Raw genomic sequence first — 18,926 nt, forward strand, 5'->3', positions numbered from 1 at the left:
CTGAATTCAATGAAGCAGTGACTTTTTTCCAACTCAGGGTACTCAGGATAATTTTCTTTATCCTGATAGATCTGAGTATATCAGAGATCACATGACTTCACATTTGTTTGTAAGGGCTTTTATCACAAAAGTATCTGCATGAATTCTCAGTGTAAAGACATAGAAATAACAAACAATTATTTCACTTGCTGTGATATTTTCCACTTAACTGTTCTGTGGAAGGTGTTGGCAGTAATTACTATTACAGATGGGCTTATTTCTCATAATTTGGAATTTGGATCAAGTGCAGAGTCCTCTGCATTGTATTGTCTTTCTTTACCCCACCAGGCTCCACTTCCAGCCCTGCTGCTGAGGCACAGTGTCCATCATTGGAGTTCTAGGGGAGGCTGGGGTCTACACTGTGCATCTTCAGAAACAGATACTGTCCTAGAATAGTCTAAAGACTGTCAAGCTAATCTTTTCCTCTTACCCACATTTTGAAAATGGAATTGCATTTTTATCTTCTATTTCTCTTTTCAAGAGTGAGCAGCTGGATAGTAGAAAGATAAGGTTCTTTTTATGAGCTGATTTTTATTTCAGGAAAGTGTTATTTGATCCAGCTTTACAGTTGGACTGCTGCGAAGGATGGTGAGAAGGAATTGTTCATGTTTTATCAAAATGCTTCTTCAAGATGGTTTCCCTCCCTTGAAAGAAAAAAAATTTAAGGTAGTGGACAGCCTCTACTTCTCTGCTAGCTTCTGCTCTGGAAAAAAAATTAAATTAACCAAACTATCAAACACAACATGTAAGCAGCAGTCCTTTGCTGCAAACAATAGGATCTAAATACACGGAGAGATATTTCTGACACTCTTGTTTTCTATGAATTCAAGATTTTTGGAGTGAATAGTGTATCAAATACACTGCAGAGTTTGTCTCTGATTATAGTTTTGCCATTTAATGTTACCTGTAATTACCATTCCTGTTGACCTTGGTCCATTCGTTAAGAGACTGAGAAAAATACAAAGAATGAGGCTTTTCAGATTAATTTTATTTTCTCATATGGGTCAGTCATAAGTTTTCATTGCAACTGATGAGACTCATATTAGTTTTGTCAGACACTTGAGGCTAAGGATGGAAATTTTACTTCTGAAAACTGAAGCACAGAAGGTGGAGGCAACAGTGCAGTCATTCAGCCTCCACATTTGCTTTGCTTGTCCTTTGGTGGGATACTGTGAGAAATACTATTAAAAATATAAACCAAGTTTCTGGGTGCAATAAGAATTTTCCAGTGACCAAGGGTTCTGGTTAGTACTGCACTCAGTTTCCTGGGTGAAGGTTGCCTGTAATGTGCATTGGTACACAGTGTGTAGTGCTGAGAAACTCATTATCCAAATGACTTGTTCTCCAGTCTCAGGACAAGGCACAGTCTCTTAGGAAAGCTGAGCCAGCCTCTTTTTGTTGCCTGTGTCCATGGATGACCAAATAGACCTAAAGGTCAGGGTGCTAATAAGGACCAATCAGTGTAATGTGATTTGTTAACATGGTGCCTTACACTTCAAACTGCTTATTTTTATGACACAGCAATTTATGCTAGATCTGTTATACTCAGTTTATCTATGCAAGTTTTTCTTCATTTTCAGTTTGTGTTTTCCTCATTTATGGTGTTTGCATTTCAGATGCAACTACCACATTCAAATTAATCTTCCAGAATATCTTTACATATATATATGGAAGTTGTATTAACATCCATTAATATAGATCTTCTATTTTTCATGTATCTGATTACTTTTTTGGCTCATATTCCATTATAAAATGAAAATTAATGAAGCACATGTTATTTCTCTTTCAATTTTTCAGTCAGAACTACAAAGTATATGAGGTATAAGTTTCAAGGGGTTTTTAAATAGATTAGGCACAAAACGGCTTATTTACAATTTGTATATTACTAACAGATAACTCCATTAAACTGGCATCTTGGTTGTTTAGCCTACCAAAGGCAAACCCACCCAAGATGTGATTGCTATACTGAGAGAAATATGTTGGAGAGTATTTCAATATATTCATCTTCCTCATCTTTGCAGTCCTTCAATTTAGCTAAAAAACAAAACAAAACCAACAAAAAAACCAACCAAAATTGTTAGCTGTGTTGGTGATCCTGATCCTGCCACTTACTTCACCTTAACAACTGGTGTGTTCTTATTTGCTTAATTGAAAGCTGTGCTGACCTTTGGTGTCTTGAGTCGTGGGGGCCTCCTAAGTACAAAGAGAGCTCTTCAACAGCAATTTCAGCTGCAACTTAATCTGCCAATGTTCTGTAATTTTCTGTCCTTTTGTTTTATTGCCATCCTGTAACTTTTAAGTATTGAATGTACTGGCACTGACCTTACTTTTTCCAGATTAACTTGAATTACTGTCAGTTCATTCTGTTAGCATCCTTCCTTTCTAACAGTACATCCATTAATGAACACAGTTCTGGCAACTGGAACCTGTTGCTGGCATACCATTTATAGGATTTAGCAACCTACTTGGGTGACACTACATTACCTATACTGTTAGGTCAGAAATGTTCACTAAAATTACGGCTGCACATAACAGCTGGCATTTGGTATCTATTTCAGTTCCTTCATGGGATAAGGTTTGCTTCAATCATGAATCTGATTCCTTCCTGTAGCCTTAAATATTTGGAGTATTCCAATCTTAGTCTTTTCAGTAATTTCACTGTAAAAAAAAAAAAAACCAAGAATAAAACAAGAAATCTTCAAGACAAGTCAAGTCCAGCAAAGAGGATAATTTCAATCTGCCTCTGAGTTTGAAACCTTAACTTTTATTGAGGAAACACATGAAAAATATGGGGAAGAAAACACGGGGCAATGATACGTTTTCCTCAGTCAGTGCAAAGTAATATTTCCCTTCATCCAGTTATTGGGTTGGGGTTTTGTGCTTGTTTCAAGAATGGAATTCACAGGGTAGATCTTGAGTGAGGAAATACTACAGTGCCAGAATAGTGGTTTGAGCTAGGTTATCTGGCCAAGTTTTTGTTCTGCTTTACAAATGCTCTGCATAGGTGAGCTTCTGTCACTAGTGAATTAAGCAATGAGAACATCAATCTGTTGTGTGTGTTTGTCCTTTCATCCTCTTACCCTGAAACTGTGCAATGAACTGTCTTCTTTGGGCTTCTGATACATATGTATTTCTCTCACCAAAGACTAAGCAATGTGTCAAACAATTGGATAAGGCATTGCGACAGTTCTGAAGGGCCAGGGCTTCCAAATAGTCTCTGAATTGTGTCCAGGAGTCTTTTATGCAAATAAGTTTGTGTCTAATTTTGCTTTGCTGACATAACCCCAGCCTGCTAACCAGGTTGTCAGGAAATCTTTGAGGTTTCCTGGTCTGTAGCAATTCAGTTTTCAGCAGATGAGAGTCAGGACTATGACCTTGATTTCATATCCTATGGGACACTACTGTAGAACACAGGCGACCATTTGGTGACCATTTGGAGTTGCTGAGAAGACACACTATGATGTTCTGGAGCCAGGACAGTTTCCTTACAGCCAAATCAAAGCTTATTTCACAGGTATATAGCATTGCTGTAATCTCGAAGAAATCGTTGTAAAAGTGTCAGTGAAGTGTGTCCACTGGCCACTAAAATGTGACAGAAGCCAAGAGCCAGCAGGAGATGGCAGTTTAAGGGCATCACTTAGAACTGCTGCCTGTGAGAGCACATTAGCAAAGCACCAGAGATTACTGAGTTACAGTCAGCCGAAAGAAACAGCATAAGGACTGCTTCTCAAAATGCTCTCCCCAACACATCTGTTTTCTTCCAAGGATACAGATTCAGCTACATGTTCTCCACCCACTAGCCAGTTTCCTGCTGTCTGCTTGATAGCAGACTTGTGCCTGTGTGCAGTGAAAGAAGGGTAAAATGGCATCTCATCTAACAGTATTGCTTTGGATGCCGACCAGTCACTGTGTGCAGCTGTTGAAGTGACTCACCACAAAAGGAGATACAAAGAAGAAATGAACATTTCTCTGCTGCTGGTCATTGAAAGTGTCCTTTCAAGGATTGGTATTTGTGTTAGCAGTCATCCTGTCTCCTTAATTGGCCAAAAAGGCATATATCATCATAACCAATGGCACTGAATGCTTCAAGGGTACCGCAAAAGATGAGAACGAATGTCTGCCCTCTGCCACTGGAGGATATCATCCATGAGTATCACTGAAGCAGCTCTAGTTTGAGGTCCTGGCCAAGAGCCCTGCTCTGTGACCTTCAGTGATGTTCACCTCGGCTAATGGACATGCTGGTTGCTGTTTGACTTTCTTTCTGCAGAAGGTGTTTATGGGTGCGAGGCAATGGATGGAATCATTGTATCGGCATGCCCCTCTTCGTGGTTGGTTGGACTTTTACACATAAAGCAGAAGGCGAAATATTTGTCTGGAATCAAGACATGGTAATTTCGTTTAGAAGACACTCATTCCTCATCATAGAAGAGAATGTGGATCAGATTGACGAGCCAATGGTCAAGACACCTTTTGGTGAAGGGGCATCGTAAACTTGAAGAATTTTGTCTATTGGCTGACTCTCTCAGGATTCATACTGGTTTAGAAGACTTTCCAAACTACTGTTATATCAAGGAAGATTTCAGTTCTTCACCCTGCTTGTTCAGGTTTGATGCAAGGGGTGGGCACAAGATAGAGGAAGTAATGCTCTGTCTTGGACAGGTCTTTGTTCTGGTGTTAATTCCTTTCTTGTAAAAAAATATGGAGATAAGTCAGCTAAATTAAACTAATTTGCTCCAATAGTACAAGCTAAAGCAAATGTTGCTGCAGATACTGAGCATATTAAATTTATCCTTAATAAAGGAAACCCTCCTAACTGCCTTTTTGAAAATACTTAAGGCTCATTAAACATATATTTTTCTTTCTGCTTTCTAAGGCTTCCTTTTTTTTTTTTTCCATACTTCGGTGATTCTTAACATTTGCACACTGATAGAAAGAAATGTTACTCATCCTTATTGGTCTGATTAATTCAATATTCATGACTGCCGGGAATTGGCTCAGTAAGTGGAAGATGGCAATTGAAACTTCCTTTACAGCATGCAGAAGAGGCATAATAATGGCTAAGGAGACCAAATTGCATGGGTTTGAAAAATCTGCACTGAGCAGTCATTAGGCATTGTTCTTTAGTTGTGTGATTTCATTTCATTAAGTATTTGCATACTAATAGAAAGCTAAAGTTACAAGTCTACTGCTGTGAGTGATGGTTAGCCACTCCTTCCAGTCCTTTTGTTTACTTCTATAGTCATCCACATTGCTTTGGCAAAGCACAGGGAGAAGCTTTAATGATTTCAGCTGCAATAAACCAAAGCAAACTAGAGATCAATAATGAACTTAATTTGCTATAGAGACAGTCTGTTTGCTATTTCATCCAGCAAGGTAAGTTAATAACTATTGGGGGGGGGGGGGGATTTAAAAATTTTAAAAATAAAGAAAATTAGATATTCTAATTGAATTGGTTAGAAATTGGATTTTTAAAAAATGTTTTCTTACCCTTGCAATGACAATCTGGGCTTATTTCACATATTATTACATGTGGGCTTATCAAGTGAATATTTGAAAACTGTGAGGCCAGTATACCTGTTTGTTTTGTTTCTTTATTAGGGGTCCTAGGCTATCTATTAAAAAATCCAGTTCCTTTATATCAAAAAATGCATTAAAGGAAGTGACAAGTCAGTACAACCTGGCTAATAACAAAGTGTGAACACCTGTAGAGCAGCATAAATTTAGTTAAAGATTGGGACAGGTAATCAATACACTAAATGATGCTAAATCCAGGTAAGATGTTGGCCAGTAGCAGTACTTCATCTTTATAGTCTGCTCTGTTTACAAAAGAATATATCAGCCGTTGAATCAAAAGAAAGAAATTGCAGTCAGGCTTAGTGTTCATACATGTAGCAATTTATTGCCAGGGGTTTGCTAAGTTTTAAGTTTCAGTAAGCTGCATGGCTCAGAGGCCTTTGCTGAATATTTTCTATCTCTATTCAATTAGTAATGTTCTGTTTCACTATGCCTTTTGTATAAGTGATGTACACTCTTGATTTCTAGACTTGTACATGAGCTAAGATTTGTACATTTGATTTGATTGATTTCATGAGCTAAGCTTGTATATTTCTAAGATTTGTACATGAGCTTAAAAATTTAGAGAATGAAATGTTTCCAGGATCATTATTACTTTGATAGTGTGAATAATAATAGTTCAATTTTAATAAAAACAATGTTCATTGTTAGATCTGAATTTAGCTCTTCCCCCTTTTTCATAAGAATTAAAACAACCATGCAAGTGATGTTCTCTCTTGATATTCTGATACTGGAAAAATTGTATTGCCAAGGTAATTGGATAATATGATTTTCTTAAAAGCATGAAACAGCTTTATCTCAAGTATGTCAATCTTAATCCCTTTAATCCTCTAAGGCAGAAGATACAGTGCATTTGCACTTGTGTGACCTTGCAAGGCATAATATTGGTCATTCAAATAAAGTCAGAGCCTGTGGGAACATTTGTGCAGACCCCCTGCCTTGAAAAAAATAAGAGAGCTGGAGATTCACATAGACATTTCTCCCAGCATTTTTTCCAGACCAACAGAAGAAATCACAGTGCAGGATGTGTAGTACCATATGTGTAGAAACAGAATGTATTAAATAATCTGATTGCTTTTATTCCTGCAGTTTGCATTTTGGAGAGGGCTTTATGTTGTACTTTTTTCTCATAATATGAAACACTTTGTTGCGACAGTGAGCTGCACTGTCTGCATGAGCTGTTACAGCCACGTCTGTTGCAGCCAATACTTTTTAGGGACCAAAAAAGCACTCTGAAAATCAGGTCACTTCTTTTAGTAGGTATTGCTTGAGGTATTTGACTACAGGCACAGCAGTATTAAAATATTGACATTAGTTTATCTGCCTGAAATGAAAGGAAATGCTGAGCTTTAAGGGTTGTTTGTCCTACTCAAGTAAGACACAGACAGACACCCTTTCATTAAAAGTATTGCAATTGTTAATAGCTGAGACAGAACTTCTAAAATGTTTCTTTACCCTACAAATGCTCTTTATCAGTTATATGATGCCTAAACCAAATTTCAAAATCAGGGTTTCTTGCTCTTGTGAATGTAATATAAGAAATAAGAAAAAAGAATATAAAGGGGAGCTGGACCCAAATTTTCATCTACAAAATCAATTACATACTGAAATTTTAGTCTAAACAAACAAGCAATAAAAAGAGTAAAAACAATATTTCGAAAAAAACAAACTAAACTTAAATACCTGCAAAAAAAAAAACCCCACGGTCAAACTTCAACTAAAATAGCTTTTTAATAAAATTTCCATTACATTCTTGTATTGCAGCTTTGTCTGGGCAGGCAAGATAGTTTGTACAAACACTCTGGATTCCTCAGTGAGTACTGTGAAATTAGAAGCATATCTGGGTTGGTATTTTAGTCTGTTCTCTGAATCTGGATGGCTTTTTAACCACAGCCATCCTTTTCTCTTTGGTACATACAGGGTTTGCCCTTAAACCCATAATATGGAAATGGAAGTTGGGTCACTTTTGTGTTATTTCCTTTGGTTTTGCACATGCAGGTGACTTCCAATACCCAAACCAGCCAGTGGGTTTGTGGGCACTCACTGAGGCTGCTTTGTCTGATTTCTGTGTCATCAGCTCATCTTTCTTTCTCTGCAGCTAGTGTTTTTTAAAAAGTGGAAAACCTCCTAAAAACATAGCTGTTGTTTTTCAGTGATTGCTCCCCTCACTGACAGGAGCAGAACTCAAACTGAGAACTTGCAATCACATCATACAAATTGAGGGACTAGAGCAATGCACTCAGACCTCATCATGGTACACAGTGTTTGCATGTGTAAATAGAAAGTTTTGGGGTAAATCCACTGCAACGAGCATTCAAAACTTGGCCTATTGCATCTGAATAATTTTGAGAAGCTTTGGGATAAAAGGTCTTGTACTTATACGTGGGGTTATTGATAACAGAACTCAATAATTCCAAAGTAAGAGTTTCCACAGTACCTATATCTCCTCACTTGTATTACACCTATGAACTATGGCATTAAATTTAATAGTGGGTCTATTATTTTAGTAAAACTACAAGTGTTCAGCTTACCTGAATAATGGATGCTGTATGAACATGGCAAATTTATCTCCCCTTGGTTTTTCTCCATTGAAGGCACCAACCTTAACAATATACTAACATAGTTTGTTTAGTGCATTAAAGAATAATTTACAGACTTATCTCAATGAGAAAAAGGAAAGATCTTCAATTAAAGCAAAATGAATAAAATAATTAACAAATCAAAGTTCATATCCTTTGAGAATTCACAGATTCTCTACATACTCTGATATCTAGTAGCTAGCTAAAAACTGATTGGAAATTCACCAGTAGGGGTTTTAACTGCTGGCTGAAGTCTGAGCATGGCATCAGAATGTCAGCAGAGCTTGATTTTACTAAACCTGTTCTAAATTCTTTTGTGTGAGTTATTTGAAAAGTCAAGGTTTTACACTGGTAAGCAGAAGCTGTAGGTTCCAAAATGTGGGGAAGAGGTGGTGTGAATATACATTGTATACTCACTGTTTGATGATGCTCTAGGCCTGGAACTAATGCAAGAGTAAGACCTGAAAAAAATGTTGTACTCTGTCTGTCATAAGTGGCTAAGGGAGGAATGTAAATACTCTGTACCCTTCTATATCAGAAATCAAAACTGCTACTGAGTGTTACCTTCATTTTGAACATAGCATCTGTCCAGACCTGTTGTCTAGGCATAAACTTAGAAGCTACAGAATGGAAATATTTCTTCTTATTATTTTTTTTTTTTTTTAATGTGGGAAAATATTAGAGCTGTTCATTCAATCCTGTTCTTCTAGTAGATTTCGTTAGTACTTGGTACTCTTAGTTAAAGCTTTACCCTTTCCCAGAAGAATATTTCAAGTGTTGTTATGAGTATTTATTCAGTAATATCCTATAGATGCACAACTCTGCATATCATCATTCAGTAAGAAAACTGGACTTAGAACTATATTCCTGCCTAAAGGAACTTAGATTCTTGTAGCCCAGGAAAATAAGTTTTAAAATGAGCCAAACAAAAACCACACACACACAGAGCAAAAAATTGCCAAACCCACAACAGCAAACTTTGCATGCTGATGGAGGATAAGAATTGTAGAGCCATTTACTGAAGGATATTTAAAGACAACGTGGAAATTTACTTTTAAAAGGCACAAGGAAAGAATTAGTTAAATAAAACATGGGGCATTTTGGAACAACTAAATCCTGAAAAGGAAGAGTGGGTCTTAAGAAAGAATATTGATAATGGTGCAATCTAGAGTAGATCTGCAGGGTTAAATCTTCAGTCTTTTAAGGAAAATACTGAACATCTAAGTGAGTTTCATGGCTGGACTTGACCAAGAGAGTATGGGGATAGGAGAACACATGAGGAAAGAAGGACTGTTTGAGCCTGGCAGCTTAAGGAAGGCCCTAAATCATTATGTCAGAAGCAGGAAAAGAAAAATCAGTGAAGGAAGAAGGTTGGCATGGTCTTGGGTTTTGAAATCATCAAGAAACAAATCAAAGACATAGGCTGTGAATAGTTTAATTAATAAAATAGTATCATTAATTATAACTAGTAATAAGCCTATATGTGCTTAGGACCATTAAATAAATTTGTTCCTTTATATAGCACAGTGGCTTTAGGGTTGTCATTTATAGCATTTTAGATTGATAAAAGGCCATAAAAAGGCCATAAAAATTTATTTGCATTAACAGTAACATTTGAAAGGCCTTACAGCCTCTGGACTTACACTCATGTTTGCAGTGGGAATCAACAGCAAAGCCATTAGCAAGCATTCCAATGTTTTAGTTTTGGTTGTCTAAACAAACTGGCATGTACATGCCCTAGATGAAATCAGCAATGGGATTCACAAGATTCTCAGGTGAAGGTAAATGCTGATGAAAAACAAACTTCTCATAGAAAAGATTATTCTGGCAGGTGAGAGTATTTGTAAGTTGCAAGACAAATTTAGTAACCCAGATTCATGCCTCCTTATTTAATGTGGCTTGTAAGGTTTTCTGAGCATTATAGCTATGGCTGTTTTATAGAGTTGATTCACTGAGAAGGATCAGAGAAGCAGCAAACTAAAAATTCACAATAGCTTGTATTTAACACAATATTTGTTTAACTAAAAAACCCTTTTGAAGATTCACCTTTAGATAAAAATGATGTTTCTGCAAAGCAGCTTCAAAGACCCTGCTCCTCTGCATGTTGTTTCTGCAGTTACAGGAAAGAGGAGGATGCTGGTTCATGTGGTCAGAAGCCCCAGGAGCAAAGGAAAGGAGACAATGGGAGGGCAAGAGCACTCTGCTCTTGGACTGTCCTTTGTTATGTCTTAAAATCTCATGAATGCACATTCCCACTGCTCCAGATTTCCAATACAAAGAAGGGACAGCACTGACTTCAGATCAAGAGAAATAATGCACATCATTAAGAAAAAGAAAAAGGAATAAAGGGTTGTAGGACTCAGACAGAATTCAAAAGGAGGCTCACTGCAAGCTGCGGGTGTGTGGTTGCACTAATTAAGCTATAAAAGCAATACTAGTAAAATTTCACACTTGCAAACCTACTTTTGTGATAATTAGTGCATAGCTCCACTAATTTGAAATATATCTTGAGCCAAAATCATCCTGATGAGTGTTCCTGTGTACATTCTGTCAGAAAAGATTGTCATATATGGATTTGTATTTCAGCTTTTGTGCCTCCCCAAAGACATTCAATATGTTGAGCTGAACTAAAAATACTTTGATCTGGTTTATAAAGACTTTGAATGAAAATAGCTGAAAACACTCAAGATTTTACCTGTCCAGTATTAAACCTAACCAAGCCTTTTATGTCAGCATGTTTGCTTGAAGCTTCCCAGATAAGGAATGGAAAATAGCAGAGAACTCTGGAGGTGCTTGTGCCTCTGCAGGGTGAGAAGTGGGCCTCCACTGCAACAGCAACCCATGGTCAAATGAGACAAGACAAGCCATCAGAGTTTTTGTTATGGCTCTGTTGTGGCTTACCAATGACATCGGGGAGGAGTGTGCTAACAAGAGAATTGTGTTCATCATTTCAGGTTCCTCAAGATGAATGGAGTGGCTACACTCCACGAGGAAAAGATGACGAGATTCCCTGCCGCCGGATGCGCAGCGGCAGTTACATCAAAGCCATGGGCGACGATGACAGCGGAGACTCGGACACAAGCCCCAAGCCATCTCCAAAGATTGCTGCACGGAGAGAGAGTTATCTCAAGGCCACCCAGCCATCCCTTACCGAGCTCACCACCCTCAAGTAAGTCCAGGTTCTGCTCTATCACCTACAGCTCTCCATTAAGACATGCATTTTCTATGTTTGCTTCTTCTCTTTACATTTTCTGTGTTTCCTATGTTTGTTTCTTCTCTTATTTCCAGCTACCAGTTCAGGAACGTATTTGAACCAGTGCGTTCCATCATGCTTATTTTTGCATGTTTTTTTTTCCTTAACAAGAGTAAATCTGAGAGTGTATTTCAATGTTATTCTGAAAAGGAACCAGTGCTATGAATTTGCAAAGTATTTTAACCTGTTAGTGTTAAGTGAGCATCCAGGTATGTACAGTAGGTGCACTCTTTGAATGCTTTGTTAAAATACAGCTTCGGCCTGCAAAAGCTTTGTGTAACTGTGTATTTATATATACTCAACATTTGAAATTAGACCTTAGATAGTCTTTGCAACTCCAGAGAGAACCTGACATTTAATTAAAAAGAGCAAAGACTATCTGAAAGTAGACAAACCCATGTTTTCCACTCAGAATTGCACTGTATTTTGTAGAGAACCAAAATCGGATTTTTAAAATTGTTTGTGAAAACTTTAGCCAAAAGGAATAATGAGTTTTTGGAGATTTTTAAATGTCACTATTTGTTTTTCCTTTATTTGGGCCTTTTAAAAAAGTCACCCAAATTGTCAGGAAAATTGCACAAATGGACAATTTTGTATAACCATTTCATTTTAATTGATTCTAAAATAGAAAAGTCCCTTAAAGCAAGAAAATTAATTATATCCATAAAAGAAAACAGTGTGGATTTAAAATCAACAATTGTTTCTGTCTTTTTTAAAAAAAGACAGAAACAATTTTAAAATTCTTAGCTATAATAGTGAATCATAGTTCACTGGACCAAAAATAACCCAGTCTTAGTATAACTTGCCTAAGGCTGTGGGTTTAAAATGGGGGGGGGGAATAAAAGGCTCTCTATCTCTTCTAGTATCCATGATCAGTGACAAAAGACTCCTTCTGCATTTCCCTGATTAATTTCTTCTCCTTCCTTGTCCTCTTCTACCCCATTTTTTTCCAGAGACCTTATCTGAGAAGCAGATTTTAGCGAAAACTGTTTGATCCTTGTTAAGAATGTTATGCTTTGACATCAGTGGTGAATAGGCCAGAAGAAAAAAGCAAGCTTACTGCAGCTCCCCATAGCATCCTGCCTGAATTTGTCTCAAGGGAAGCCTGGGATTGCTTCTTGTCTGTCTTTCTATTAGTGACCAAAGGAGAAAGCAATCTCATTTTCTGCAGGGATTTTCATAATCTAGCTGGTTTTGCTCAAGGGATCCAGTGATTCCTTTCATCATCCAGAGGACTTTACCACATCCCTTCCTGAGCCAAAACTCTTCCTGTGAAATCAGTTACTGCAACCTCTGCAAGGTGAACATGAATGTTATTTACCACCACAAAGCCCAGCCAGCCAGGCTTCATGCATGGACACACTTTCAGGCACAGAGCTTATTCTTTTTGAGTTTTTAGAAGCATACTTTCCAGAGTTCCATAGTATATGTGAAGCTCAATGCATCACATTAAGTGTATTTGCTCTTGATCATTTCTGTTCTCTGTAGATACAAGATTTGCAAAAAAAAAAGATAGATTTAGGAAAAATCGAAAGTCCTGCATGTCACTCTTCACCCATGGAGGCTGTCAGACCAGAGGTGCCAGGCAGCAGAAGCTTTTAGCTTTCAAGTCATTGTAATTCAGCAAAATCCTTGTATAAATACTTAATTTCCCATGCTTTTTAATCGCTTCCTATTAGGAAAGCTTTCAGGAATGTGCCAAATTTTAAGCTTCACTCTGTAAAATTCACATAAGTTTAGGAGCTGTGCAGGAATATGATGTAAATCATGGGGTAGAGGAAGGAAGGGAAAATGGTAAATGGCAGTAAAACAGAAAAGAGGAGAAAGCATGAAATAACTTTTCTTTTTCAATGGCTTTTCAGCATGAATTGGGATGAAATAGAATTATTTCTTTTAATCTATGCTGATATTTTAAAGAAATATATCTTCCTGAGGAACCTTTCACTTTCAGAGACAATTTGTATAATACATAATTATGCAGTGCTTTCATTACTTTCTGCTGAACATGATAATTTCTGGGGGTTTTATGAGAAACAGCTGAGTGCTTGCTCTGGGAATTGAAGTCTTCTGTTAAGCTAGGTCTTTGTTTGCAGATGTCTTCATACTTTCTTAATAGTGTGACTTGACCTTCACAATGACATTCGTTTTCCATCCCATTGCTACCCTGATTAACCCGAGAGTTGTGTCAGAGTTTTGCAGGTGTGTTAGACAGAGACCAAACTAGGGCCCCTAACTCACTGAATATAGGTCATCAAGCAATTGTGTGATGTGTGATAACAAGTTATTTCCTTGCCTTGCTGTTGACTTGAGTTCAATTTGCACCTGAATAAGAGCTTCGTGGAAATGAGCCAAAGCCTGCTCTAGGCAGCAGGCAGCCTTTTACTGTCACTAGTGGACCTTCTAGTTGACCTAGAAGGGTATTATTAACACCCTAAAGCTGAGTGGTATTTCACTCCTTTAATTATTGGTTTTTTCTGTCCATGAAGAACAAAGCACGCTGTGAAATCAGTGTTTCTACAGTAGTAATTGTCAGGGATCTTCCTGATGCATTTCTTTCTGCTACTCCCTTTCTCAGTTTGCTGTATTCAGTCTCTAGTTGGCTGCACTTTTATCTCTGGCAGAGCAAACAACTTAAAAACATGTTCCCTTTTGCTTTCCTTGTTCTTCCTGAAGTGATTTTTTCATCTTTTGGGACTTTTCCTCTCTGACTCCTTTAAGTCTAATATTGGTCTCACAACCCACGCTGTTCCTCCCACCTACCTACCTACCATTGCTCATGCGCCTACTCTTCTAAGAAAGTATTTTCATTATTACCAGTGTTGCTTTTTATATAAGGAATAACCTTTGAACAGCACAACTGTGTCATATCTCCTTTACATAATACAAATTTATTTTCCTGGTTTTGCCAAGGATTTTTCCCTGCCATACTGTACAATCTCCCTCCTACCATTTTCCTCCATTGCCATGGTTTCCATGTGGTTACAGCACATGTGTCAAATGCTGTGGTACCATTCTGGATAAAGCACAGCTTGCTGTGATTTTGAAATACACACCTCCGCTGCTGCATTCTCATTATCCTATCAGGAAGTAAGCAGATTTTTTTTTTCTCTGTCTTTGCTGACAGTATGCTCTTGGTGTTTTAAGATTTCACAGTCTAGATAAACTGATTCAGCTGGAAAAAAAAGGTGGTATTTTCTTGCCATTCCTAGTAAGTGACAAAAGTTTATCTTTCACTTGTAGGCAGATTGAAAATGGACTGGTTAGCAAACTTCCAAAGAAGGTGCAGGTGGCAGATAACTGACAATTCTGTTACAGCTGAGTGTGATTCAGGACATAATCCCTCACTACTTATATGTACCTTGCTTATGTTTAGCATGGGTTTTTGATGGGATAAAAAGTACACAATTACATTGCTATCTGCATGCCAACCTGTCACCTCCAGCTTCCAGTAACTCTTAAATCCATTGGGCAACTGTAACCAAGTTGGCTAGAGAGACTGAAATCCGAAAGATATGAAGTTCCAGAAAGTTTTATCAAGATCTGTAGCTGGATAAGGCAAGGAAGGACCTGCAGCCATCACTTCTGTTCTTTTGAAGGGCTCTGGGCAAGGTAGCTGGTGGATCAGCACAAGGAATAATATGGCAGCATTTTCCCAGCCTAAAAAAAAATAGGGAATGTGAAAGGGACTGCAAAACTCTTTTGAGGACAAGAGAGCTGAGAGATGGATCCTGTCACCACAGATTTTCTACTTCATTTTCCCCCCATCCTCTTCTCCACTGCAGGCATACTCACTGCTTAGAACACAGATTCAAATTATGCTTCTTAACTCATTATTGCTGCTATTGTGGGGACTCCATCCATTTGAATCTTTTCTTTGAGGGTTTTGTTTGTTTGTTTGTTTGTTTGGAGGTGGGTTTTGTAACATATTACCAAACATAACAGTAATTTATTTGACAGACATGGATTTTGGGTTAAATACAGTTGCAGAATTTTTGTTTTGAACTCATATTTGATCACATAAATTTTTTTCTGTTCACTCTGTGATCACTAGTGAATTGAAAATTTTAATTATCTTGATATTTTGTAGATGCATTTGTAGATCTTATGTAAAAAGGATAGAAGGAAGAACAGAAATGAGATTTTTTTCTTAGCAAATCTATACTTTCAAGGCATTTTACTAGGCATGTGATGTTTTTCAAGTCAGCTCTGATTAAGAGAAACTTATGAACACCAATACCCCTTTTTAATGCACACTAAGTTTCACCACTGATGATGAAAAGAGTATGTGAGCATATAATCATTAGACTCTTCTTTTTATCCCATGGTAAAGAATTTTTCTATATAAATTCCATCATAGCTGCATCTGTTCCTAGGATTTACTTCATAGATGACTTAAAATACAATTCTTGCCTTTAAAGTTTATCAGAGACATTTCAAAAAAATCTCAAAATAGGGGCATGTTATTTGTTTACACCTACATTTTTATTTTTATGTGTTGATACAAATAGTGTAAGTACTTTCTGCTTGTATGTTTATGGGAATCTGGAGACAAAATTGTTTTGAAAACCAAATCACAATAAATTATCAAGCTCAATTAAGTGGTATAATCTGTTAGCAAGCTTAGTAGCAGTGACAAGAGCAAGGAGAAGGAGAGAGATCTGATTTATACATCCTGAACTCAAACTTTCACGTCACCTCCTTGAGAATTGATCAAGTGAGTTCCTGGAGGACAAACCACCAAGCTGGAGTCAACCTCCATTACTAACCAAATCTTGACAGAGTTGCAGCACCAGCTCTACTAGGTTGACTTGGAAGGAAAATCAAGCAACTCCATTGTTACTTAGTATAAGGCATATTTCAAGACAGGAAATCCCCTGGTCCTCCTAAAAGTGATCCTTGGGAAGTGTCTGCACTGAGGGAAATTACAAGGGATGCATGGATAATTTTAGCCTGAAACAGTGCCCAGGCTGTTCTGTCATTTGAGCTGATGTCCTTACACTACACTTCACCATACAGCACATCATAAATCCCTCGGTATGAAAAGCATCCCAGCCCTGGGAAGGAGTGCCTATTTACTTTGAGGTGTTTGTATAATACTATAATATACTCCAGAATATCCAGGGAGGGAGAAAGTGTCATATAATCAAAAGCACACTTCCTTTTTCTTTTTTTCTTTTTCTTTTTCTTTTTCTTTTTCTTTTTCTTTTTCTTTTTCTTTTTCTTTTTCTTTTTCTTTTTCTTTTTCTTCTTTTCCTTTTTTTTTTTTTAAATAAGGTGATGTCCTCATTCTGCTAAAGTGATCTGATCCAGATCTCAGGCAGCGGGAAGGGAGAGGTGGTGCAATACCACATTTTCATTACGGTGAATATTTTTAGACACATGCAGGGAAGCTTGTTAATTTTCTTTCTTGCTGAGTGACTTCCAATTAGGGAACAATGACTTTGCTAATTAGTACAAAAGGAATAAGTCTGATTAATCTTTTACTAGTGTTTTACAGTATGTTTTCAGTACAGTTGGTGTAATTGTTTCATGTTGCAGTCTCTTTCATTTTTATCAAACCTGTAGCTAGTAAAGGAATTGTTTCCATGTTCCTTGAGGCGTGTTTTGTTTCTTTTTTTTAAATAGGGATTTTCTTTTAATTTTGCATTAAAAAGACAGAAGCATTTCCATGTGCTTTGGACTTGCAACCTAAGGAACATAAGTATTCTGGAACTATTACTGGCCTAGGTAGTAACTTTCCCAGCACACATTCACTGGTGCAGGATATATTAACTTTTTATTCATACTATTGCAATCCCTTCTCTCTCCAACTAGGCAGAAGCTGTTGAACATATTTCTCACTTTTCAAGCTTGTGTGTCAAGTATGATTAAGTTCAGTGAATAATTTATAAGTCAGAAAAAAATTTTAAAGGCAAGACAATGAAAAATATATTTATTTTGAGGCAGTAGGTGGACATACTTCAGGAGCCAATGGTTTTCTTATTTCAGCTGACATCTGTTTTGTGTATATGATATTTAAGGAGGAGAGGATATTGATTTATTGGAGGAGCTTGGAGCTTTTAATGAACAGTTGGTAGTGATGGATTTATAAAACACATTCAGTCAGTTATGGGCATGAGAGATATCTTGTGCTCCATGGCAGCTTGCCTTCAGGATTTTGTGTCCCCTATACACAGAGGTATGGATGCCTTTACATCCCTACATTTCATTGCCCAGGACATGGGTAGGATGAACACTCCTCCTCTCTACTTCTGTGGTGATCCCCACCAGTTTATCTTGCAATGAAACAGATTCCCTAGATATCACAGTCTCACTGGGAGCAGTCATTGCTTATCACATTGTAAAGCCTAACTTTCTATTAGTCCACACCTAGCTACATACAATCTGTTAGGTCAGTATTACTATAGTTGCATAAATAATGTTTCTTGTTTCTCTGAGATGAGAAGTGCAAATTTTGTTGTAATCTGTGGTGTATTCTATTGTTATTGTCCCACTTGTAGTTTTACCTTTACTTGCTGAAATTTGAGGCAATCATACTGTTACAGTAAACTTGCAAAAGAGTATCCATAGAATCATAGAACAGTTTGGGTTAGATGGGACTTTAAAGATCATCTGTTTCCAAGCCCCCCATACCATGTGCAGGGACACCCTTCACTGGACCAGGCTGCTCAAGGCCCTGTTCAACCAGGCCTTAAACACTTCCAGAAATGTGGCTTCCACCAACTCTTCCCATGTCTCACCACAGGCACCTAATATCCAATCTCATCTCTAAACTTGCTTTTATTTTTTCAATTTGATGCCATTCCCCCTTGTCCTACCATATATGCTCTGGTAAAAAGCCCCTCTCCAGCTCGCTTGTAGGCCCCTTTAGGTACTGAAAGGCTGCAATAAGGTCACCCCAGAGCACTCTCTTCTCCAGGCATAAACATTTGCTAAAAAAAGGAAAAGCCTATAATTTTCTAGCCAAAATGTGATTTTTTTGGCAATATCATAGAAAAAAATTTGGAAGTCAGTAATCTGTTAAAGAAAAGCAGCAACCTCATTTAGATGATTGTCTTACTTGGAGACATGAAAATCCTTGTCCTGTGTGTAGTCATCTGTTTCAGTTTTACACAAGATTTAGCTTGATATGGAACATAGCCACAGATGAAAGTTAGGAATTCCAACATCCTAGCTTCACAATTAAATCCTAGAAACATTTATGCATTTTACAGCAAATGGTGTTGATGAATGCAAAGTAACACTGTTATCTCTTAAGAAGCAAAGCCTATCATTGCACTTTATATATCAAATGGGCACTTCTAGGGCTTGTGTTAAGAAAAACAATTATAATTAGTGAACCAAAATGTGTTTTTCAGCCATCTCTTTCAGTGTATAGTCTACAGAGCCTACATGCATGTTTGTCTGCAAATGTGTTTGGTCTTCTTTATTTTTAGCCCTACTTCTTCCCACATACTTAAAATTCTGCCTCAGAAAGGGAG

General features: G+C 37.4%; 1 protein-coding gene across 13 annotated transcripts in view; it reads left to right on the forward strand.

Annotated features, from left to right (window-relative positions):
- The window catches only part of DLGAP1 (DLG associated protein 1), a 399,529-nt gene that overhangs the window by 268,821 nt on the left and 111,782 nt on the right, over positions 1 to 18,926 (forward strand). For 11 of the 13 annotated variants that reach the window (XM_074549059.1, XM_074549033.1, XM_074549041.1 and 8 more), the window contains one exon: positions 11,147 to 11,361. In XM_074549059.1, coding sequence (XP_074405160.1) covers positions 11,147 to 11,361 — 215 coding nt within the window. Of the gene's footprint in view, positions 1 to 5,267; positions 5,413 to 11,146; positions 11,362 to 18,926 lie in introns of those variants that run through there. The other 2 variants (XM_026793217.2, XM_026793218.2) reach the window with 2 other exon arrangements.

Source organism: Zonotrichia albicollis, chromosome 1, assembly GCF_047830755.1.
Source record: "Zonotrichia albicollis isolate bZonAlb1 chromosome 1, bZonAlb1.hap1, whole genome shotgun sequence".
NCBI lineage: Eukaryota > Metazoa > Chordata > Aves > Passeriformes > Passerellidae > Zonotrichia > Zonotrichia albicollis.